Source organism: Pseudorasbora parva, chromosome 13 (genome assembly GCF_024679245.1).
Source record: "Pseudorasbora parva isolate DD20220531a chromosome 13, ASM2467924v1, whole genome shotgun sequence".
Taxonomy (NCBI): domain Eukaryota; kingdom Metazoa; phylum Chordata; class Actinopteri; order Cypriniformes; family Gobionidae; genus Pseudorasbora; species Pseudorasbora parva.
In genome coordinates, this window is record NC_090184.1 from 40579335 (window position 1) to 40605478 (window position 26144).

The following is a 26144-nucleotide window of genomic DNA, read 5'->3' on the forward strand; positions in this document are numbered from 1 at the left end:
ATTTGAAAACTTTCTTGTGAGAAATAATTGCAGCAAAAATCTCTCAAAATTAACAAATTGCTTCTGGTTTCAAAAGACATCGCACCTACACTAAAGCAATCTGCATAATCCGATTCAACATTTCACGCTCGTCTCGGGATGGAGAACGGAAATCATTTGAACATGCTAGCGATTTTATAGCATTTCTTAATAACAGTTACAGGAGGAGATATGAGCTCATAATAACGACACACACACACGCCTGTAACTTAGAGCTCACACATTAGCCTACAAATTGTTTCCTTCAACAGTCCAATACACAAAATTATGTAAAAATGTGAGAATTAGTGACATAAACACAGTCGGTTGTGTCTAACGCGAATGTAAATAACGTTAGTCAGTGCAATAATACACATGCAAATATAATGAGATCTAAATGTCATTGGTTGAACTAAAAGCTGGAGATTGTGATAGCCTATTCGATCTTATAGGCTATGTGTGTGCGTTGATCAGTGTAAAAAGAAAATAAATGCCTAAATGAGATGGTTTGAATGATTCACTGACCTGTCGATCTCTTAAGAAGTCAGAATAGTGACAGATGCTTCTTGGCTATAGGTTTGATGGTTCTTTATCAGTTTTATAAGCAAAGTAATTACAAATTTAACTTCTACCCCTCTCTTTATTAATTCTAAGTAATACAGTCTAAGTAATACAGGGGTGAAGCAAAGCTTGTTCTTTTATCTTCAGAGAGAGAAACAGGCTTGATAATATTCCGATGAAAGTAACTAAAGGATTCAACACCTTAAACACACAACCATGAAGCAACATCTCTAAATCCAACCACAGATGGCGTTGTTTAACTTCTTTTTGGATCCGCGTTTGTAAGCGCCGCATTGACAGTCCACAAAGGGTTATTATTTATTTTGTATCAGTCTTTCCCTCTGTATCAGTTTATGTTCGAGATAAAAGAGACAGTAAACTTTGTTCTGACCAGCAGCGCCATTAAACTGGCTCATGTATCCACAACTTTTTTTATTTTTATTTTTATTTTATTTATTTAAATACCAGTTACACACATAACAAATTTAAAACAAAAATACATATAATATTCACAAATTCAACAATACAAGAACAATTAAATATAGTCTAAAAAATTAAATTATATAATTAAAAGAAAAGAGAAAAAAAGAGAGAGTATGAGAACATTAAGTAAATAACCTGAAAGCTTCACATAAAGACCTAGTACGTTTTGCTTTGCTGTTTTTCATCCCAAGTAATAATTCAATATAACTCTTCATTTCTAACCGAAACAACGAAAAAATGGGTTTTTCTTTAGCCCATTTTTGCTTATGAATATGATATTTTCCAATTATCAAACAGACATTAATAGTGAATGCCACATCTGGTGACAATGGTTGTCCATAAAAAAAAACAAAACATCTTTTTCAGAAAAACAATCTTTCATCCCTAAACATTTACAAAGATAGCATTCCAAATCTACCTAAAACATTTGGCTGTAAATGCAACTTAAAAATAAATGGACATTTTCCTCCTCAGTGCCACAGAAATCACAACATCAGCACAAAATCGAGGAAACATTTTTAACTGGGTACACCAGATGAAGTATCTTAAAATGTACTTCTCTCACCTTATTAATTATGCAATATTTTTTGGGCAGCATCCATGCATATTTCCAGTCAATACACTCAACTTTAGAATGCCAATATGTTTTAGAAGATATTGCGCATGTATCCATGTATCCACAACAACAGGGGGGGTCTTGTCCCACCCACACACAATGGTTCCGACGCCCATGTCATTGTGTAGTAATTAGGAGGGGTCTTATTAAATACGAACACAAGTCACTTCCTCATTCTCCCCTGAAAAAAGAGTAACGAGTCGACTGACCAGCCTGTCAGACACAGACACACCACCACAGACACACACCTACCGCTCGACGCTCGTAACACCAGAAGTTCTCACGATATCGTCGTGTCCAGTCATGCAGAGCGAGATTTCATATGGTGAGCAAAAACAGTTTCAGTTGTGAGTCTGAAACCTCTGACTGTGTGATGTTTAGCTCAGACACACTTCAGGAGGTTGAACTTGAGTGGGACAGTAATGAGTGACTAGCCTAGAAATGTAGACGCACCCTAGCCGCAAACACCTTGATGTGGGTCTGGCTTGTCAGGCTAAGGAATGACTTGATTTTACTTAATTACATTTCTAAAGCATTCGACATCTATCTGTCATATCTGTCTGTCTTTCTGTCTGTCTGTCAGTCAGTCAGTCAGTCAAAGGACGTCCGGGACATACATAAAAAATAAGTATAGGCTAATGAATTGACTGAACACTGATAAACTGACAGCTCAACTAAACCATGAGAAAACATAAGATCAATGTGAACTTGCAAAAGAATACATTATATGATTATTTATAATAATATTTATAATGATTATGATTATTTTATTTATTTCTAAAGAACTCTTTAGTAGCTCATTTGGTGCACTTTAAAGGGATAGTTCACCCAAAAATAAAAATTTGGCTACTCACCCTCATAATGTTGCAAATCTCTACGAGTTTCTTTTTTCTTCTGCTGAACACAAAATAAGTTTTGTAGATATTTTGTAGAAATATTTTGAAGAAAGTCTGTAACCAGGCTGCTTTTGGGGACACAGACTTCCATATCGGAATATATTTTCTTATAGCTGTGTCCCAATTTAAGGGCTGCATCCTTTGAAGGTTGTGTCCTTCGAAGTGCTCGGCCGGCGCAGCCTTCAAAGGACTCACCGAGACTTTTTTTTTTATTGTACAAAAGTTCAAGTATACAAACTGTACACAGAACAAGAAAATATACAATATGCCAGGGGGTATATATACACACATTATATACATTCAAACAATTAGCACAAATTGTTTCAATAGCTTTTTTGTTATTTGAAGCACATATGTTTTATATAGGACAGAGTATCATTAATACTTTAAAACAAAAAAAAATGTTTTAAAAGCAGGTTTTTGGTTACTATATTTACATTTGTGCAAGTAAAATCTTGCCAAAATAATGAACAAGTTTATAATAAAATACGCATCCTCTTTTCTTTGCCTTCACGCACCGAGACTTGTTTACAGTGGAAGGTTTAGCGGATTGCGTCACCGCGGCGAGACAAAGGCTGTCCCAATCCAAAGGTCCTTTGAAGGCTCCTTCAAAAACACGGCCTGCAAATGCTTCCTTCTTTTCCTGTGAACAGTTATGCATGTTAAAAAATGTTATAATGCCATTTTTGAGAATGTGTAAGATTTAATTTATCACTCTTTCTGAAAACATCTGAGTCAGCACTGCAAACCTTTTGGTAGACAGTGGAAAAATGTGCTGATCCCAGATGATGTCCCGCTGACATATGCTTTATCAGGGTCTCTATTGTGCTGCCCATCCATTGTCTCTCTTGCTCAATAAAAGTCAACATAAAACCTTTTCTTCCAATACGTACTGTTTATTTAACATTTGATTTTAATTTTTTCCCTTAACCTAACTTATCTTGTAAATTGTTGTAAAAAGTACTGTAAACAAAAATGTTTAGAACAATTTATTGTTTCATGTACAAATTAATTGACATGACAAAAATAAATGTACAGAATCATTTATTTCATTTACAAAACTTGCATAACAAATTTGTATAAAACAATTTCTTGGTTTTATTTTAAGTTTAATTTACATTACAAAAATAAACAATGCACAAAAATTACTTTAATTTACAAATTACAACTTGCATAACCAAAAATAATGTGTAGAACTATAATATTAAATTTACAAAAATTAAAAATTGGTTCTTTACCAATCTCTCAAGAAAAGAAAACAATCTGTCCATTCTCTCCCACTCTCGCTGAAACTTCATGTCCTCCCTCAGGATCTCGATCAGCTCCTCCTCTCGGTCTCGTTTCCTCTTGGCTGGCTCTGGCTCCTCCTCATCTTGGTCATCCACTACTGAACTTGGCCCTGGTGTGTCCTCAGAGGTGGAGGCAATGAGGACGGGGGTTGTTAGAATACCTGTCCCAACACCTCATCCACGAGGACAAACCATGGCCAAGTTTCCCACTCCCTCACCTGTCCCAAGACACTTGCAATCCTAAAGCAGAGAAAATAAACATTCCTGTTAACAACAACAAACACAACAGCAATACATTTCAGCAAGGATGTGTCTATTAACTTGCGTAATATGTATTTTTTTATTTATTTGTCCCATTCATTTATTTTTACCTGCAAGTAAAAATATACTTGATCAAATCAAGATGTCTGCACCATATTCAGACCTCTGGAGGTGTCACATGGTCCTGTCGTCCATATTTTTTTTCGGTCGACGGACGGACGGACGGATAGATAGGTAGATAGATAGATAGATAGATAGATAGATAGATAGATAGATAGATAGATAGATAGATAGATAGATAGATAGATATATAGATAGTGTGATGTAATCAAATACTTCATTTTTAGTGTATATTTTTCTTTTCACAGACATGCAGCAATTGCACAAGGAGGCCTTGAGAAACTCTGTGCTGAACTCAACTCTTCCCAACTCGCTTTTGGGAGGTCAGCCTGTGCGCGAAGTGATCCAGAGAGGCCACTACACGCCCCTCTCAGTGTGCCTGTGTAACGACCGTCGTGATAGTGCTTCGAGAGGAGATAGGGAAGTTTTTGAGGATGTCATATCTCGAGAGTTTTCTCCAGGAACTGTAGGCTGCAGAGTGGTTTTTCATGGTGGAGTTGGAATGGGTAAGACTACAGTGGTGGAAAAGGTCATTTGGGATTGGGCGACTGGCACGCGGCTGCAACATTACACACTCCTTCTGCGAGTGCCTGTTTTGGAGCTGGCTGCTCTTGAAGGGAAAGCTGAGAGTTTGCAGGGCATGTTGGGCCGCATACACACTCAGATCTCCGCTGAGAGCCTCGCCTTCGCTCTACAGAGGCCTCAATCTTTACTTCTTGTGCTCGACGGGCTGGAGCAATTGCAGGGCCTTCTATGCTATCCATCGTCCTCCTCTAGTCTTGTCTATGACGTACAACAAGAAGCGACCGGCTCCGTATTGCTGTTAAGTCTTCTTCACGGATCTGCTCTGCTTCCTGGAGCGTCAATGTTGATCACGTCCAGAGAGCCATTCGAGTTTGCATCTTTGAGATTTTTCGAGGTGGTTGGGTTCTCCCAGGCACAAAAGAGGATGTTTTTCCAGGGGTTCTTTGGCGATGTAAGTCTGTCAGACAGATTTTTTCAGCAAAGTAAGCAGGCGTTGAGAGTAGATGAGCAGTGTTTTCGTCCGGCCTTCTGCTGGACGCTTTGCAATGTGTTTAACATGCAATTGGAGAGTGAAAATGCCCCACCTGAGACTCTTACTCACCTCCTCAGCATTATAACACGCATGCTCCTGCAAAAACAGAAGATGCATGCAGAAGAAACCAGAGAGCTTGTGGTAGGTTTGGGGAAACTTACCAAACCGGTTTGCTCCTACAACGACGTCACTTCCTGTGGCCTGCGTTCTTTTCTGCACCATCCTGTGCTTTCTGCTTTCTTTTGCATCAATGGGGATGTCACTTCCCCTGATACCACGTTCACTTTCCTGTCTCCAGTGATGCAAGAGTTCTTATTGGCCGCCTCATTTTATCTCGACCACTCCTTGCAGATCTTGGACGAGTGCTCGGATTTGTACTATACATTTCTAGCAGGGCTGTCAAACTCAGTCCAGCGTAAACCACTTGAAGACTCCGTGGACAGGTTCGATGAAAGCCGAATGGCAGAATTCTTGCAGTGGTTGATGGGATATGCTTCTACAGTGTTGTCAGATATCAATGCAAAAAAGCATTTTCGTGTTTTTCGGATTCTGCTACATGCACGTAACTCATCTCTGGTCAAAGAAAGCATCCGTAAGAGCCAGTGGCGGCTTGTGGGCTACAGTGAAATGCAGGAGCCCGACTGTGAAGCGCTGTCATATGTAGTGAGCTGTCTGGGAGAGCTGGAGGATATGAACCTATATAAAGGAAAACTAACAGATGAGCAGGCACAGAAACTAATACCAGCGTTAAGGCTGTCGAAAAGCATTTGGTAAGTCTGACGTTTTGGATTTTTACATTGCACTACTACTAGATGCACTTATAACTTCTATTGTTTTAATCTCCTAAACCACCTCAGGCTGAATTTACATATACATAATCAATTTTGAAAACAGTTGTACTTGCTACTAAATATATTTGAGGAAATCATGAAATATTGTTTAAAGGTAGCCTAGAAATCTAGACGCACCCTAGCGGCAGCAAATTTAATTTGCCCGCAAGAGTCGTCTAGGAACTCTCAATACCCATCTGAGCTGTATTCCTCAGAATCTGGACGGCCAATCACATCGTGTATAGAGTCGGCGGACGGGGCCATAATGACGACGGCCGAGTTGCGTTTGCGCTTCTAGTAAACACAGAAACTGGCGAACGGCGGCGGTCTTTCGAATCAGCTTTGACCGCGACTCTGGAAGACTTGGAGTTAAGCTTTTCTCTGAGAAAAGAACAAAGAACGGCACTGAAGTCATTCTTAAAAGGGGAAGATGTGTTCTGAGTTTAGCCGACCGGATACGGCGAATGTTTAATCAGTCAGCGAGCTCTGCTTCACCTTCGTTGCTCTGGTTGGTTGTAGTGCTATCCTATCGCGTGCAGAGGGAGTTTGAAAGACAACCGTTTATCCCGCCCCTCAGATTGAGCTGTCAATGGTGAGTTTCCAGACCAAACATCTTGATGTGGGTGTGGCTTGTCAGGCTAGTTTAAAGGGGTAATAAACTGTTTTATTGTTTTAAGTTTCCTGTGGTGCACTTATAATGTTAGTATGATTTTTAAATCAAAAATAAAAGGCATTGTTCCTACCCTGATTTTAGCCTCTAACTTGATGCTCTTTTGCTAATTAACGCTAATTTGAAGGAACGTGTCTGCTGTGAGTCCTTAGTATAAAAGCCCACTGCTGTGATTGGCTGACATCTTTATATATGAAATGGCTATAGTGGAACTCTCCCAAAAACTTTTAGCACATTTTTACTATTACAGCTCTCAAGGTTAATCGTGAAAAGTGTTGATTATAGCATTATATTTAGATTGTGACATTAAAGCTGCAGTGATGAGCATTGTAGTTGATCGATCAGAGAAATGTTGGGCGCATGAGTGCAGTGATCTCCTCATCACACTAACGAATGCTTTCATCATAACTAACAGTACGGACACAATGTAAATAAGAGATTTGTTGATTATTATGGGGGTCCAGTATTGTCTGGCTATCACCTGACAAAGCTCAATTTAAAATTGAACATTGGTCTGGGAGTCTGCTCTGCATTTTCTACTGCACAAGAGGCGTGATCAACGAGCATTATTTGAATAACTCTGCACGCAATTGGACAGTCCTTCAACCAATTAGACCACAAGAGGCGTGATCAAATGGCAACGACCCATCTGTCATCGTTTTAAACCCACCTATAGCGTGCCAAGTGGATAAGCCAGTCTGTGATTGGTTCCTGCAAAAGTGTAACAGAAGCAGTGGAAATTAATGTACAGGTTTCCAGACTGGGTTGCCGGGCGAAATCAAATTGCTGGCAGATCAGGCTGGGTTTACCCAGTCTAGGTCCAGAACTTCGTCACTGATAAATTTGCGCTGTTTGAACTGACAGAAATTGACCGTTGCCTTTGGCTTTTGGCTTAGTTGAGGACTCTAAATATTCAACAATATTATTGAGCTGCCCCCATCACTGAAATTACTTAAACTGGACTATGACACGATTTTTGTCTAGATTTGCTGTAAAGCCAAAACAAAGTTGACAGCTCCAGGGATTGTAAAAGGAGCTTTCTTTGATCGCTTTCTATATGTAATTTAAAATGAATTGATATATATCATTTATTTTCATTCTACTAAGAGAAACAATGTTAAGTTGAGTGTTTAGTCACTGGTTTGATTTACTGACACAGACAAAGAAAATCTGACTGTACATGAATCATTACATATCAGAAATCACTGGTCACAGATCAGGCATTAGAAACATGGTGTGGCATTACTGTCGAGTCCATTTCAGAAAAATCTGTTTGCAAAGCCTGTGCCGAAATTGTGACCAAAGAATCCACAATGAAATTTACCGAATACAAATAAATAATGCTCAACTGAGACTGATATTGTTGAACATAAATAAGCACATTCCTAGCATTAGTATCCTTTAGAAGGTAGTGATAGTTTTAGTCCAGAGATCCTGTATCGCTTTTCTCTCCTCATCATCTCACTAACAGACCAGTGGGCGGGGCCAAAGTTGCATTGATGAAATGGGCATTGATTTTCTTTTGCAGTCTTTGGCACATTCCACAATTCAACTTCTTGCTAAATAAAAGTATTAATTTCTTTACCAAAAAGAAATCTTACTGATGACAAGTTCATTTAAAAAAATGTTTAAGTCTGTTAAGTCAGTTTTTTGTCCTGACAATTAAAGTCCAATGTGTCATTTATCCCTTCAGTCTGATGCGTAGTCGACTCAATTTCGCCGCCGTCACCCACCTAGCAACAGCGCTGGCTGAGGGCCAGACAACCTCGCTGGATTTGTCCTACTCCACATTGGAAAACGATTCATTCAGAACCCTCTGCCATGCTCTCACACGCTCTCCGGTGCAGTATCTCTCGTAAGAACATTTTGTATGTATGTGCCCTTATTAGAAAAGACAGAATTACTGAATTCAAAACTGTATCCTGTATGGCGAGAGCTTATGTCCCACTGTGCCACAGCTCCAACATCAATATCATTTTTGATACACTGGGACCCGTCATTCTTACGCTGGAATACTTTCTGAAATGTGTCGTCACTGTGTTCAGGTTGGTTGGATGCGAATTAAACTCAGCTGATTGTGTAGAACTGGCGAAGATGTTCTCCGGAGGCTCCCGACTGCGTGTGCTGAATCTCTTATGGAGTAACCTAGCGGATCAAGGCCTTATTCATCTCAGCAGTGCACTGGAGAACTGCAGACTACAGGAAATCAAGTACACTCTTCATAATACATCACATGTTTGGAAGCAGAAATATAGAAATGAAAGCAATACAGTTTGTTGTTTGTGTGCATTTATTCTGCAGTATGGATAAGTGCTCACTGACAGCAGCATCCATGTCTGCACTGTCTTCAGCTCTGGAAAATGGTTTTTCAGAGCTGAGGATACTACACCTGAGCCGGAACTCACTGAGGGATGATGGGATGGAACTGATCTCACAAGCGATACAGAAACGCCGCCTGAACACATTGAAGTAAAGCATACATACATACATACATACATACCTACATACATACATAACATACACACATACATACACACACACACATACATAACATACACACATACATACATACACACACATACATACATACATACAAACATACACACACACACACGCACGCACGCGCATGCATGCATACATATATACACATATACACACATACATGCATACATACATACACATATACATACATACACACACACACGCATACACACATACATACATACAACATACACACACACACACGCATACATACATACACACATACATACTTACACACACACATACATACATACATACACACACAAATACATGCATACATACATACATACACACATACACACATACACACATTCATACATACATACACACACAAATACATACATACACACATACATACATACACACATACACACACACACACACACACACACACACACACACACACACACACACACACACACACACACATACATGCATACACGCATACATGCATGCATACACACACATACATACATACACACATACACACACACACATACATACACACACACACACACACACACACACACATACACACATACATATGAGGGTGTACATCACTCTGTAGTCCAAGACTGGTTTCCCACTGAAGCTAAGCAGGGCTGAGCCGGGTCAGTACCTGGATGGGAGACCAGCTGGGAAAACCAGGCAGCTGCTGGTAGAGGTGTTAGTGAGGCCAGCAGGGGGTGCTCGCCCTGTGGTTTGTGTGGGTCCTAAAACCCCAGTATAGTGATGGGGACACTGTACTGTCAAAGAGCACCGTCTTTCGGATGAGACGTTAAACCGAGGTCCTGACTCTCTGTGGTCGTTAAAAATCCCAGGATGTCCTTCGATAAAGAGTAGGGGTGTAACCCCTGCTTCCTGGCCAAATTTTCCCACTGGCCTCTGTCCATCATGGCCTCCTAATCATCCCCCTCTCCTGATTGGCTTCATCACTCGGTCTCCTCTCCACCAATCAGCTGGCGTGTGGTGAGCGTTCTGGCGCAATATGGCTGCCGTCGCATCATCCGGTGGATGCTGCACATTAGTGGTGGTTGAGGAGATTCCCCCCTTCAATGTAAAGCGCTTTGGGTGCCTAGAAAAGCGCTATATAAATGTAATTAATTAATATTATTATTACATGGTCTCCTTAGGTAGGTGGTGTGTGTCAAAGTAACATCCACATGAATGGCAGGACCCAAGGTTTCCCAGCAGAACATTGTTCATAGCATCACTGCATCAATGACTGCAACAAACTGCGATGTACTGTGTATTCTGATGCCTTTCTATCAGAACCAGCATTCATTTCTTGAGTAATTTGAGCTACAGTAGCTCGTCTGTTTAATCAGACCACACAGGCCAGCCTTCGCTCCCCACGTGCATCAATGAGCCTTGGTCGTCCATGACCCTGTCGCCGGTTCACCGCTGTTCCTTCTTGGAGCACTTTTGATAGATACTGACCACTGCAGACCGGGAACACCCCACAAGAGCTGCAGTTTTGGAGATGCCAGCCATCACAATTTGGGCTTTGTCAAACTCGCTCAAATCCATTTTTGTCCATTTTTCCTGCTTCTAACACATCAACTGTGAGGTTAAATGGTTCACTTAGTGCCTAATATACTAACAGGTGCCATGATAAAGAGATAATGTGTTACTCACTTCACCTGTCAGTGGTCATAATGTTATTCCTGCCCAGTGTATATGCATATATATATATATATATATATATATATATATATATATATATATATATATATATATATATATATATATATATACACATTATAAGGGGTGAGTTGAAGCAACCATCAGTGGTGCTAACACTACTGTAAAGTTCACTAATAACAATACATTTTGAAAATAAATCTCGAATGTATTTACTGGCTAATTGGAGTTTAATTAAAAATACTTGTTATTGCAGAGTTTTAGATTGTGAGTTGACTGGCTCCTGCTGCCCCTCCCTGGCAGCTGCCCTCCAATCAGAAAACTGCTGTCTGACTGAGCTGGACGTGTCGATGAATGATCTCGGCCAATCAGGAGCAATGCACATATGTCAAGCCCTAATGGCTCCTGCCTGCACACTGGAAAAACTTGAGTATGTATGCAAATTAGTTGTTTTTTATCCACATTGATGAAGAGCATGTTAAAACATATTATTTTTCTTTGCTTGGATCAGTAGAGAATACACACTTTTAAAGTCCCACTGAACCTGAAGTAGCGAGTGAGATTTCTTCAGTGCTGTGACGTATTTCCAAGTGAAATGGAAGATTGAACAGAGGGCAGAGTTTGACCTCAGCGCTCCTCCTCTCCATCTCGTGTTCATAGCAGACTAACGGCTGGAGGAGAGAGGTTACGCATTTTAAAACACAAGCCGTCAAACTGACATCAGCTGAGAAGGAACGCCGTTTCCAGACCGGAAGTAACTTTTCAGATTTTGATTAAAGATTACCACGGCAAAACAAATTCTGTGTATTAAAGGAGTACTTCAGCGCTGGGAAGATGAATCTGTATTTAAACTGGGTCATTAATATAGTAGAAATGTGAAATTATTTTTTTTTTAAGTGCTTTCTAGACTGAGAAAAGACAGAAAACTTATTTTTGTCTCATGGGGATGAAAGACAACAATTCCCAGAAGGCTTCGCTGCCTTGTGAAGCCACTCCCAAAGCTACTGCTACTAGATTACTGAATCACTGATCACTTTCCCACCACGACCGCGTTCATTTTCATAAAATGAGTTCAGTTAGAGAACAGACACTACAATTAAAAACTGAACGTGTCTGTTTAATATGTGATTTAGCCGCTGAGGGAGTCTCACAGCCCAAAACGCTGCAGGAGTCACATTGACAATCATGGATGAGCTCGTGATGAGAGCTGAGGTAAACGTGTCCGCAGCATAGATTCACAGCGCATGTTCAGTCTGCCGCGTTTTCAGTTCATGCCTTTGAAAGCTTAACTTTCATTGGAATTAGTTTGAGAAGTTGAAAGACTTACTTTGCTCTGCTGGCCGCACCGTTTAAAGGGGGGGGTGAAACACTCAGTTTCAGTCAATCTCATGTCAATCTTGAGTACCTATAGAGTAGTATTGCATCCTTCATATCTCCGAAAAGTCTTTAGTTTTATCATATTTATAAAAGAAATATGGGCTGTACCGAGTCTTTCCGGAAAAAAACGAGCGCCTGGAGGCGTATCGTGTGGGCGGAGCTAAAGAATGACAAGCGCGCTAAGCGGTGACGTCCTCAAGCGTGGAGAAACCCATCTATCTCAGCTAATACAGATAATGATCCACAATCAAATCTGAGACTGAAATATATTGAACAGGAGAAACAGCGACATCAGGATGTCCGTCTCTGTGGTATGTACTGTATTTAGGGGCCTTTGTGTGCAGTTTATGAGGACATGATTCGGTTTATGGACTATTGTATGTGACTAGACCTTAGAGGTAGCAAGCAAAACGGTTTTGCACGTCAGAGTCAGAATAGTGTTATACAGAACAACAATGGAGTAACCGTTAGCGCATTTGAATGACGAAGCACGCGATCGTATCGTTTACTGATGTTTACTCATGCGACGGTAGCCAATAGCAGAGACATTTGAAGTTGATTTACTCACCGGCATCTTCCAAAGCAGGACCGCTCCGTCAAAAACACACTTCTTTGGTATGATTTGGTGAAGTCCTGTGACAGCAGTGACCGTGGAAATCCACTTTGCGACGCGACTGAAGCGATGCCTTGAAGCTTCCCGTCATTTCTGCGTTCAAATCGGTTCAAATGCAGCGCTGCCTTCCTGGAATGCTGTGCTGAAGCGTTGAAATCGCTCGACGTCACCCATAGGAATAAAGTGGAGCGCGGCACGCAACATAAGTGTTCACGGACGACTGGATCTGCACCTGAGAGACTGTTTACAGCGTGCATTTCCTCTCTCACTCTAGTCACGCGCGCGCGCAGCGCACCCTTCCGGGAGAAGAGCCCATACGGCCCATACAAGGACCTTCCGCTCTATTTAACATCAAGTAGACCCATACTCGAAAAAAACTCGCCGAAACTTGTGAGAAACCGGAAGGAGTATTTTTAACACAGAAATACTCCATCAAACGTCCAACATTAGTTTTTGAAACTTTGTCTATGTTTAGGATGGGAATCCAAGTCTTTAACAGTGTAAAAAGCTCAGTATGCATGAAACAGCATTTCACCCCCCCTTTAAACATCAATGCCTGAGGCTGAGCTGTGAGCTGAGTGCTGTGAGTGTGATCTCCATCCCCCACGCGCGAGTTGCGGAAATGGCTCCCTCTGCTGGCTGTAGTCTTTAGCCTCTGGCCAACAATTCCTCCGATGGAGCAAATGGACGATATTTGCATCATTAGAGGAATTTTTCCAGAAATAAAATGAATAAATCTCTTGTCTCAGGGAGATATGAGGGGGCACAAATCATTCGAATATACTCCAGGGTTTCTACTGATACAAAGCCATATGCTAATCGCTGAAGTAACCCTTTAACTTGCACGGATTAATTGTTCACCCTGAGACCTGTAATATGTGCTAACAAAGTAAATAAGATTGATTTTGATTTCATGAGGACTTTAAAAGAAATTCATACTGATAATAAGCAAGGACACATTCAAATTACAGTTTTGGTTTTAATTAATTACTATTTAATTATAGTAATTTAATACAATTTTCCTGTGAAAAAGTAAATTACTCTTAATTTTTCTGTAACTGAATTACAGTTACTACCGATGTAATTGCATTAAACACTATATAGACTACAGAAACATTTACATTATTATCTTTTTCGTTTTAAAGTCACGTTTCCAGAGGAAATCTAAACAGTGAGTGTGTTTTGTTGTAGTTTGTCGAGTTGTGAGATGACTAAGGAGAACTTTCGAGCGCTGGGGAGTGTTTTGACGTCTGGCACATCAAGGCTTATCAATCTCTCATTAGGATGGAATAATATGAGCGATAATGAAGCCAAATACATGTGGCAGGCGCTGAAGCACAAAAACTGCAAACTACAGCACCTGGAGTGAGTGACAACCGCAACTAGCATGATTGGAGATCGCTGGAAATCCACAAAACCACACCCGATGATTGAAATGTCTGTCTTGTCTTGTTTCTGCAGTATGGATAATTTTAATCTGACAGACGCTTGCGTAGAGGAGTTGTGTGAATCTGTTGCTGCCAGCGCCACTTTATCAACTCTCATCCTAGAAAACAATAAACTGACGGACTCCGCCGTACCACATTTGGTCAAATTAATGCTGGACCGTCCTCTAATGACCAAACTAAAGTAAGTTCAGCCTATGAATATACTAGGGTGACCACCTGGTCAATGCTCTTTTGTAGGACAGTAGATGTGAATTTGCGGGACATGTGGAGAGATAAATTATTATACTATGTAAATGATTTACATTAGATGGAAAGCCTATTTCCATCATGTTGGAATATATTTGTAACTGGCTCTATGACTGGCGACCTGCAATGAAAAAAAAAAATCTATATACAGTATAACATGATATTTTTTAATGATTCTTGCAACTAGATGGCCTTATAGCTCTATATGGAGTAAATGAGCTGTTCCGCTGGGTCCTAAAGTCCGTCTTGAGACAGTTCTCTTCAGTATTGAGATACACATTTAGACATTATAAAAAAAATATTGGGTAATTTTTTTTAGCGTTTTAGTTTTAATTTTGAGCAATTTTTAGGTTTTTCTATGTATACTGCAGCATTCCTGGCATTCTATTCGTTCCTAAGGGAGTTTCCTAAGGATTTGTTACTTTTTTTTATTTCAACCACACAAATTTCTCTAATCTAGTCAATTTTTTTTGTGTATTCTTGGTTCATGTGCGACAAAAGTCCTGAGGTCTTGAACCACTCTGATGAACACTGAAAATGAGTTTTGGGCACTGATTTATGTAGATCAGTGGTTTCGAGTCAAATTGACCCGAGGGAACGATAGATGAGGTCCACACTGATTCCTTTGCTCCGTAGCTACTAGCTATAGAACGTGATGGCTACGCAAATTAATTTTTTAAACGGCAATTGCATTTATAGTATTAGTTATAGTTTTTTTTTGTTTTTTTTACATTTTTATCTTTTTAAATTCAATTGTATATTGAAAATATATAATATCAAAAAATATATTGAAAATAAATCAAATTAAATATACATTTTTTTAAATATGTTTACTTTTAGTTTGTTTGCCATTTCATTGTTTTTTAACCATTTTTTATTTTCAATGGAAAATAATTATATTTAAAATACATATTAAAAGATACATTTTATATTAACCCAACACGTCTTTTAATATTGTTAATGCATGTTCTTGCCCCTTGCAGTACATTTTCTAATTTATTTTGTAATTGAAACATTTTTGTATTTTTTTTCTTTATTCCTCATATATTCTTCATACATTTTAGCCAGAAAAAATGCTGTATGATTGCACTTATTACACATATGATATACAGTATTAACGTGTTATTTTTCTTACATTTTCTTCTAGTCTGAAGTATAATAACTTCAGTGAGGATGTTTTTGACTTGATGGACACATGCCCAAATATCGTTTACTAGAAGAATCTCAGGTATGAACACCCGCATATCTTGACTTTTAAAATGAATACATATTCAGTTCCATCTATTCCCTGGCAGAAAGAGGCAAAGTTACTCCCTCTAGTGGCTGTTTTACAGACAGTTTTATACAGTCGCCCCCAAGTATGAATGTCTTTGCATTTGTAACAAAATATTATAAAGCAGTATCTATATCGATCAGGCATAACATTATGACAGGTGAAGTGAGTAACACATTATCTCTTCATCATGGCACCTGTTAGTGGGCGGAATATATCAGGCTGCAAGTGAACATTTTGACCTCAAAGTTGATGTGTTAGAAGCAGGAAAAATGGGCAAGTGTTAGGATTTGAGCGAGTTTAACAAGGGCCAAATTGTCAAAGGCTCCCCACGTGCATCAATGAGCCTTGGTCGTCCATGACCCTGTGACCGGTTCTCCACTGTTCCTTCCTTAGAGTACTTTTGATAGATACTGACCACTGCAGACCGGGAACACCCCACAAGAGTTGCAGTTTTGGAGATGCTCTGACCCAGTCGTCTAGCCATCACAATTTGGCCTTTGTCAAACTCACTCAGCTCCTTACACGTGTCCATTTTTCCTGCTTTTAACATCAACTTTGAGGTCAAAATGTTCATTTGCTGCCTAATATATCCCACCCAACAGGTGCTATGATGAAAAGATAATCAGTGTTATTCACTTCACCTGACAGCGCTCATGCCTGATTGGTGTATATTTGAAGGAATGGAATATGTCACAAACACAAAATTATATATATTTATAATTACTATAACTATATATTTTTTTTCTGGTTGTGAAGCATTAGTGGAACATGCCCATTGTAAATTGTACATTTTCATACTTTTTGGGGCGAGTGTATATCATATCTGGTTCTTGCACATGCTGGACAACCCTCAAAATGCAATTTATTCGCAAAATAATTGTCTGAAAGAAATGGACAACTGGAACAGATACAGCGATTTATTTCAAATGACATATTGAGAACATTAACTTTAGTGGCACTTACAGAGGAGCGCTCAGTCTGGCGTTTAAAGTTTTTATACAGAATAAAGTGGCTGAATGGACGGACCCATTAAAAAGGACAAAACCTGACTGCACTCAGAGAGCGTCCTCATGTGACTTTGGTCACTCTCCCTGCAACAATCACCCCCTTCTGAAACTTAGAGCATCATGGGTTTCTGACTGAGAAGAGTTGCTGGTTAATTAAACTAGTCAAAGTGTTTAAAACATAACAGCAATGCTATTCTTTTCAGCAGAACACGGATATACCACACACATACTCAGTACTGTAGCGTTGTCCTTCTTTTACTGATGTTCTGGATGGTTCTGCAAGCAGCGGATGAACTCGGTAACAGACTGACCCTCGTAACAGATCTTGTACACTGCATTAAAAAGGGGAAATCTGTGGGAAGAAAAAATGTTCAGATTTGTTGAACTGTGGTTGGTCTTAATGGTTTAGTTCACCCCAAAACTGAAAGTTTTATCATTAATTGTCACCCTCATGTCATTACAAAATCTTTAAGACTTTCGTTCATCTTTGGAACACAAATGAAGATCTTTTTGTTGAAATCTGAGAGCCTTTTGTCCCTCCATTGACAGCTACCAAGCAACTACCACTTTGATGCGACCAAAAGTTCATAAAGAGATCGGAAAACTAATCCATATTCAATAATCCATATCCATCAAAGTGGTAGTTGTGTAACTGTTAATGGAGGGACCAAAAGCTCTCAGATTTCATCTGTGTTACGAAGATGAACAAACGTTTTTTAGGGTTGGAATGACATAAGGGCTGGTAAATGATGACAGAATTATCTTTAATGAACTCTTTAATGTAAATGCGCAATGTCTTACTTGTCAATTACACCTTTGTTTTTAAGTATCGTGTGGACTTCAGCGGCTGTGGCCGGACCCTGCAGCTTCTGCCCATTCAACATTTCCTTTTCAAGTTCTTCGAGAGACTGAAACAGAGAATCTAATGACTAGAAATGCTGAGAAAGCTTTATTCTATTTCAATTAGCACTGTTACTGCTACTTTAAAGCGCTTGTTTTGCACTATTTACCTTGTATGCAAAACTTCAAAAGTTTTCTTTTTGTGGGTTATGTTTAATTGAAATGGATTTGAAATAATTTTGTTTCTGTCCTGGTTTGATAATCTAGGATTAAACACATCACACTATTATTGTATCTTTGATCAAATAGATGTAGCCTTAGTAAACATAAGGAAAAAAAACATAAAAACAAGTCTAAACTAAAAAGAAAATGCACAAAAAGAGAAAAGGGTTATCAGACTGCAATCTGGACCTAGTAATTGTGACATGCCAGATTTAAATAAAAGTACAAATAAGATTTGACAGCTGTACTAACATTATACATTAAAATACTAACATTGTGGTTTGTACAGTTCCTCACTAAACAGTTAAAAGACTTGGAATAAAGTTAAATGGACTGCTTTTATGGTACTTGTGTCTTTTTGAAGCTTGACAGCACTGATTTTTATACTGTATGCTTTTCTAAGGAAGGTCATACAGGTTTGAAATGGCACAATGGTGTGCACATTTTTTGGTGATCTCAAAATGTTGTCGATTTTTTTTTGGTGATGTGTTACCTTGCCAGTCTTGGCGAAGGCCTCTGCGACTTTCCGATTTCGTCCTCCGTAACATGTCGTGATGAGATCAGCAACGCCACAGCTCTCCAAGAAAGTTGCAGAAGAGACAGAGCCGGCGGTGCAGAACAGCCGAGCAAAGCTGATCATCTCCATGAGACCCAGTCTGATCACCGCAGCCTTTGTGTTGTCACCAAAGCCCAACCCGTCACAGAAACCTGCTCCGACTGCTACTATATTCTGTAGGAAGACAAAGAGGGTCTAAATATGTGACATGTTCTGAGCTGGATTACAACAGTTTAAAATGGCTAAAGATCACAAGTCGACATTATATTTTAATTCATGGTGTTAGAGTTCTTGCAGTGCGCTATGAAGCTTGTTTGGTTACAAACGCAAATGGGATTCTTAAAGAGATAGTGCACTCAAAAATTAAAATTCTGTATCTGAACTCAAACAGTGCTCAAACAATGGAGCCAAGGTAATGGGTCTGATTCACAAGGAATACATGAAGTGATTGCATTGAAGTTGCTTTGATTAAAAGCGTCTGCCAAATGCATAAATGTATGATATTGCATAAATCTATAATGTATTCAACTATTCTGTTAAAAGGATATATATATATATATATATATATATATATATATATATATATATATATATATATATATATATATAATTACATATATATATATATAATTACAAATATTTAATATCATCTGCTTGGCACCATTTCAAATTTTAGTTTAGTTTGCTAAAATAGTACTAAAATAACTACAAATTTAAACTAATAAATAAAGACTAATAAGTACTATATAGACATTTATTTAAAAAATGCATATATATTTTTATTTATTTATTTATTTTTTGTTTAATTAGTTGAACAACAGTTCTAAGTTAGTGGTGCAATTGTCCCCATTCTTGTCAGTGTATATAGTATATATAAGAGAACGTTAATAGACTGTCAAAATCACACTTGCCATATCAAGACAGACCAGTATTATTACTGCTGTTGATAAAACAACTTCTTGAGTTAATGTAAGTACACACTGCATGTAATATCAACCTAAAAATAGCTTTAATAAACACACCAGATATCACATTATTTTGAATCGTGTCACATACGCACTGTTCTATGATTTTTTTTTTAGTTGTAAAATGTAAAAGTGTGAATAAACAAACCTTCAGTGCACCACAGATCTCCACCACATCTGCTTCCTGTACGACCGTGACCCGGAAGTGATGCGTCTGCATGAGTTCTTTAAGCAACGCCCCGTCAGTTTGATCTCTGCAGCCTTACAAACATTAAACACACAAATGCATATCCACACCCAAACATAAAGTGACCTATCAAACATATTCACAATTCTTTTTATTAACCTCACCAATAGTGGTCTCACAGAATTTCCCATCCGCCACCTCGTTGGCGATATTTGCTCCCATCAACACGCTCATCTTGATGCCCAGCTTCTCGTGAATAACCTCCGAGATGAGCTTCAGGCCATCCGGTCCTTCATCCACCCCCTAAATGAACCCACATGCACAGTCAGAGTTTGCTATCTGTGTCAAAATGTGACAGTCTTGCGATCTTAAAAAGCAACTGTCCTCTTTTTTTCCTGCTGAGTAAGAGAGAAAACGACAGAGTTTTGCACACACTGCATATATTCATCATGACCTTGATGAGTGACATTCCAAGCGCGTCCTGTTTGATTTTGCCCTTAATGGTGTCACAAGCACGACCGATGAACTGATGTGGAATCACAAAGAGCAGGATGTCAGCGCTCTTGGCAGCGTCGAGCAGATCTGGCACCGCCACCTGTGAGCGAGAGAGAACGAGAGAGGAATAGAGAGAAGGGAAACGAATCTGTTTGATCCTGAATGATGAAACCTGGAGAAACATACGTGCACTCAATATATTCATTTCACTATAAGATTGGTTACACCTAAGGTGCCCTGCTTTATGTTTTATTATGCGAACGGCTTATTTGATTTGTTTGGCAGGGTTCGTGTCCATGTCAAGCCAAAACCACCTTGTTCACGTTCTAAATCCTTCTGGTTACTGTAGCATGTCTCTGCCAATGGTTTTCTAGGCCTCTAGCCCAGTCCCGGGATGGTTATAGGCTGAACCATTTGGCTGACTCTCAAACATTTGGTCTACAGGTCACAATGATGGAGAAACCACATGCAGCTGTGTCAGCTTCTCATTAGTTGCTTGAGTGCAAAAGGATGGTTTCCTTTACAAAGCAGCAAGTGCCTCCCTAAGATTTGGGGGAGAATCTGGTGGCTCAGCACTCTTCTCCAGACTTCTGTATTGTGTTTACTTCCTCTGTAGCAGAGCAACTATTTGCTGTTGAAACAATTTCCCAAGCAAAAACGTGAAATGAGCCATCTGTGTGTTTACATCGTGTAGCTAAATATGCATTTTATCATATATATTGTCATTATATATATATATATGTGTGTGTGTGTGTGTGTGTGTGTGTGTGTGTGTGTGTGTGTTTGAGCCTTTTATGTGGTTTATGAGGACACAAATTTGTATAACTACATGGGTATTACACTGGTATTACACTATAAATGTGGTTTATGAGGACATATCAAATGTCCTCATAATTCAAATGACCTTAAAAACATACTAAATTATGTTTTTTTGAGAAAGTAAAAATGCAGAATGTTTCCTGTGATGGGTAGGTTTAGGGACAGGGGCAGTGTAGGGGGATAGAAAATACGGTTTGTACAGTATAAAAACCATTACGCCTATGGAGAGTCCCTGTAAACCACATAGACCAACATGTGTGTGTGTGTGTGTGTGTGTGTGTGTGTGTGTGTATAAACAATGCATTATTCTCTTGATTTTTATATAGGCAAATTAAATATTCCATATTTGCATCAAAATATGAATAACAATTTAAAACTTTATTAAACAACATTTATTTATTATTTTATTATATATAAAATTAAAACAAGCAAGTATTTTTAGTCTTGTAATACAATATTTTTTGATTATCTTATTATATTAAAATAACATGTATTAAAGTAACATGTAATATGTATATTAAAAAAACATAATAATTTTATATATAATACATTAATGGTATACATTCTATATAATTTGGTGTATACTGTATATGCAAAATATACTATTTTTTTAATAACCTTATTTGCTATGAGATTTGAATTAGGATTGCACACTTTAATTTATAAAAATAGAATGTTTCTCAAACCATTCAATTATAATTTTATTATACAAGTATGCAAAAAATGTATTTACATTTATAACAGGATGTTATAATGTATTTTAATTATTTTATTATATATTATAACACACTTTATTAATGTGTATGTAATAAGTGTATGCAATAAATATGTAATAAATGATATGATTAAAAAATACAAAGTTTCTTACAACATTATCTGGAAGCTTGTGTCCAGGCAAATACTTGATGTTCTCGTGGTCTGTGTTTATGATCTCTGTGAGTTTACGCCCATTCACCGTCTCTTCAAACACCCACATGTTAACCGTGGAGTCAAACTTCGTATTGTTCCTCGCATTCGTGCCAACTATCTTAGCAATAGCAGAACCCCTGTGGACATCAGAGAACGAGAGAGAGAGAGAGAGAGAGAGAGAGAGAGAGAGAGAGAGGGGAGGGGGGGGGAGGGGGAGGGGGGTCAGCATGTGAAAGGTTGCATGCTATTTTACAATACAGTGTGTAAATTAACAAAGGTCCCGAGATCGTCTTGTTTCACCGAAAGGGAGATTTTGCAATCCAAGACAGAGATGAGAGTGATCAAACCCTGCTGTGTCAGATCAGAGGGTCAGTCCAGTCCTGCAGTGAGGGTTAACTCGTCTGATGATTAGGCACTTCATTTACAAAACAGGCCTATCCAACCAAATCAATTTTGCATTACTGCTTGAGCATTTTTTTATGGCTCTTAACTGAATACATAAACATAAATTTGGATTGTTGTTATATAAACATCTACTTTTGGAGTATTGACCATAAATAGGGTGGCTTTAAAGGAACAGTAGCCCATTTCAAAGTCTTTGTTTAAACACATGCAAACCTTAAATCTAAATCTATAAATTATTCAAATCATAGGAAACCATTCAATAACAAAATGATAATTAACATTTTTGCATGCATTGTATGATTTATACTGCCGTTCAAAAGTTTTCGATCAGTAAGATTTTATGTTTTTAGAAGAAGCCTCTTAAGTTTACCTATACTGCATTTATAAAATAAAATAAAAAACAGTAATATTGTAAATTATTAAAATCTAATGTATTCCTGTAGTCAAATCTGAATTTTCAGCATCATTACTCCAGTCTTCTAGCCTAGAAATCTAGACGCACCCTAGCGGCAGCAAATTTAATCTGCCCGCAAGTGTCGTCTAGGCACTCTCAATACCCTTCTGAGCTGTGTTCCTCAAAATCTGGATGGCCCAATCACATCATGTATAGAGTCGGCGGGCGGGGCCATAATGACGACGGCTGAGTTGCGTTTGCGTGCTTCTAGTAAACACAGAAACTGGCGAACGGCGGCGGTCTTTCGAATCAGCTCTGATCTTTTCTCTGAGAAAAGAACAAAGAGCGGGAAGATGTGTTCGTAGTTTAGCCGACCGGATACGGCGAATGTTTAATCAGTCAGCGAGCTCTGCTTCACCTTCGTTGCTCTGGTTGGTTGTAGCGCTATCCTATCGCGTGCAGAGGGAGTTTGAAAGACAGCCGTTTATCCCGCCCCTCGGATTGAGCTGTCAATGGTGAGTTTCCAGACCAAACATCTTGATGTGGGTCTGGCTTGTCAGGCTACCAGTCTTCAGTGTCAGATGATCCTTCAGAAATCATTCTAATATGCTGATTCGGAACATTGATGATTATTATCAGTTGAAAACAGTTGTGTAAATCATTTTCTTCAAGATTCTTTGATGAATAGAAAGTTTAAAAGAACAGCCTATATTTCAAATGTTTTTATAAATGCCTTAACTGTCACTTTTGATCATTTTAATGCATCTTTACTGAATCGGTGTAACGTTATTCATTTTAAGTTCTTGCACCCAAAAAATTCTTACTGAGTACTGATCCAAAACTTTTGAACGGTATACCATGTTGCAAAAGCAGTCTATTTCAGATAAATACTGTTCTTTTAAACTTTCTATTCATCAAAGAACAAAAAAAAAAAAAAAAAAAATCAACATTGATAATAATCATAAATGTTTCCTGAGCAGTAAATCATCATATCAGAATGATTTCTGAAGACACTGAAGACTGAGGTAATTATGCTGAAAATTCAGCTTTGATCACAGAATTTTAATATTTCACAATATTTGGCAATTGTTAGTTTTTGGTATATTGTTAAAAGAATAAATGGAGCATTGGTGAGCATAAGAGTCTTCTAAAAACATTACAGATCTTACCGATCAAAACTTTTTGACCGGGAGTGTGTATTTCTGCTTCTGTCCGTTTAGGCTCATTTAGATTAGAAATGGATATTATACTGGACCACACGGCTGTAGGACGGATCGTTGAAACTTGTGGAACATAAATACTGAACCTAACAGTGTGACTGACTGGAGCATGTGCTCCACTTGTTCGCATTGCAGCAGTGTTACAAATGGCTCAGGCAAACAGTGATCAATAGTATTCAAGTTTAACTGTCCAAAAGCACATTCACAGCTGTTGAGCAAACTTCTTAAGTGGAACTCATCTTATGTAGCAAAAGCTGCATTGCATATCCATATCCTTCATATTAATATGCCTTCTGTTATCCCCTTTCAAATGTCATAACCTTAAACATGTACATAGCATGTGAGATTGTGTGCCTTTGTTGATGTTTAAACTAGTCACATGCTGTCAAATGACCCTGGCTGAACCCCTACAGCTCAAACAGTCTTTTCTAAAAGAAAATCTTAATATTTTTTTACCAGTTCCCAGAGCCGACGATGCAAACTTTTTTTGGACTTGACATTGCGCTGAGAATCTTCACCGGCTCCTTCGCTGAATTACAGTCACTCTGATCTGTCAATCAAACCGCGGCGCAGCGAGCGCACACTCGAGTGTTGTCCGCATAGGCCACGCCCCCGTGTCTATTGGCCACTCAGAAGGCGTAAACAGCTCAGTCGACTCCGCCCACTGTCAGCTGGTGGGTGTGATTAGCGAATCTCAAAACAAGTGATTCATTATAACGATAAAGTGAGCACAAAGCACTGACACAAACTTTATTCTCATTTGGACAAAAGCTGTAAAGCTCATCTATTTTTAATATGAGCAAGCAGTTATATAGTGAGACGAGAAGTAAAAAGTAGGGAAATGTGTTATATCGCAATGGTCTTAAAAATAAGCTTTATGCAAAATATAATAGATTATTTTTATGCTATTTATCTTTTGATTTGACATGTATGCAAGATCCAATCTCACACTGATGTGAAAGATCAACTGATATAACAGAATGGGACTTTAACAAAGATCTGAGTGGCTTAAGATGGTAAAATGACCTTTGAACAATATAATCCCCTGTTCGGGAATAAATGGAACAGTGCTCAGGGGTGAAAGGTCAAAGTTCAATGGGAGAAATTCCTCAAATCACAGTGAGCTTATGGATTTTTGGGGAGTTAAATCATTTGTGTTATTTTAGTTAGCCTATATAACATTTTTCATATGTTCAGTTACATTTTTTTTGTAAGTTTAAAAGTTTTTTTTTTTAAGTATTAGCCTAAATATGTCTATTTAGCTTTATTTTATTAAAAAATATTGTATATTTGTTTTAGTCATTTTAGTACTTTAGGTTAGACTGAAGTAGGCTATTTATTTCAGTTAGTTAATATTTATAGTAATATTTATGTTTTCTTTTATTACAGTAATTCAAAATAGCTAGCAGCAACATTGTCACACACGCACACACACACGCACGCACGCATGCAACACACACACACACACACACACACACACACACACACACACACACACACACACACACACACACACACACACACACACACACACACTTTTATAGGGACTCTCCATAGATGTAATAACAGTATATTCGATTCCCCTTACACTAAACCCTAAACCTACCCACACAAAACTTTCTGCATTCTTACATTTTCAATAAAACATCACTTATGAGTATTATTTTAAGCAGTTGCATGGGGACCAAAAATATCTCCACAAGGACAAGGATTTCAGATATTTCCATCTTTGTTGGGACATTTTGTGCCCATAATGCAGGGTTTACCAGGACACACACAGTTAGGTTTTTGTGATGTGTGGGGACTTTTCATTGGCAGTTTCACACTGGTCAAACTGTCACCATCACAGGAAACATTCTGCATGTAAATCCATTTACGGTCTCCACAATGTAGGTGATCTCAGGTTTATATTACATTGCGGGGACATTTGGCACACACACACACACACACACACACACACACACACACACACACACACACACACACACACACACACACACACACACACACACACACACACACACACACACACACACACACACACACACACACACACACACTTTTCAGGCAGATAATACACAAGGCATAATTTTATGCATGTTTATTAAAAAAAATCATATTTTATTACAGCCACACGATAAACATCAAAATGATACAGAAATGAATCAGCTGAAAAGGT

At 38.5% G+C, this 26144-nt stretch overlaps 2 protein-coding genes across 4 annotated transcripts; one reads left to right on the plus strand and one right to left on the minus strand.

The window, feature by feature from the left end:
- Positions 1–1479: 1479 nt before the first annotated feature.
- si:ch73-233m11.2 (NACHT, LRR and PYD domains-containing protein 3) lies at positions 1480–18502 on the plus strand. Of its 2 annotated transcripts, XM_067414414.1 has the most exons (10): positions 1480–2003; positions 4493–6071; positions 8495–8656; positions 8847–9011; positions 9103–9270; positions 11243–11416; positions 14168–14341; positions 14438–14605; positions 15818–15898; positions 17781–18502. In XM_067414414.1, exons 1-9 carry the CDS (start codon positions 1982–1984, stop codon positions 15885–15887), a joined length of 2682 nt encoding a protein of 893 aa, XP_067270515.1. In that variant the 5' UTR covers positions 1480–1981; the 3' UTR covers positions 15888–15898; positions 17781–18502. The 2 variants fall into 2 exon arrangements, with proteins under 2 accessions (XP_067270515.1, XP_067270516.1); XM_067414415.1 differs by lacking the exon at positions 8495–8656.
- Positions 16850–24604, minus strand: gpd1a (glycerol-3-phosphate dehydrogenase 1a). Of its 2 annotated transcripts, XM_067414427.1 has the most exons (9): positions 24422–24604; positions 21906–22083; positions 20178–20318; positions 19888–20026; positions 19685–19797; positions 18509–18745; positions 17755–17861; positions 17184–17305; positions 16850–17085 (listed from the first exon to the last, which is right to left on the minus strand). In XM_067414427.1, the coding sequence occupies exons 1-8, from the start codon at positions 24463–24465 to the stop codon at positions 17209–17211; spliced, it is 1056 nt and encodes a 351-aa protein (XP_067270528.1). In that variant the 5' UTR covers positions 24466–24604; the 3' UTR covers positions 16850–17085; positions 17184–17208. The 2 variants fall into 2 exon arrangements, with proteins under 2 accessions (XP_067270528.1, XP_067270527.1); XM_067414426.1 differs by having other exon boundaries at positions 16850–17305; positions 24422–24603.
- Between the last annotated feature and the right edge of the window lie 1540 nt (positions 24605–26144).

Bases quoted from the DNA above. Each gene is read 5' to 3' on its own strand.
- si:ch73-233m11.2 (XM_067414414.1), top strand. From the start codon at position 1,982: ATGCAGAGCGAGATTTCATATG. The intron at 6,072-8,494 runs GTAAGTCTGACG...TTATCCCTTCAG, and splicing joins AGGCTGTCGAAAAGCATTTG to TCTGATGCGTAGTCGACTCA. The intron at 11,417-14,167 runs GTATGTATGCAA...GTTTTGTTGTAG, and splicing joins TGCACACTGGAAAAACTTGA to TTTGTCGAGTTGTGAGATGA.
- gpd1a (XM_067414427.1), bottom strand. From the start codon at position 24,465: ATGTCAAGTCCAAAAAAAGTTTGCATCGTCGGCTCTGGGAACTG. The intron at 20,319-21,905 runs GTAAGAAACTTT...TCTCGCTCACAG, and splicing joins ACAAGCTTCCAGATAATGTT to GTGGCGGTGCCAGATCTGCT. The intron at 17,862-18,508 runs GTAACACATCAC...TCTCTGTTTCAG, and splicing joins CCTTCGCCAAGACTGGCAAG to TCTCTCGAAGAACTTGAAAA.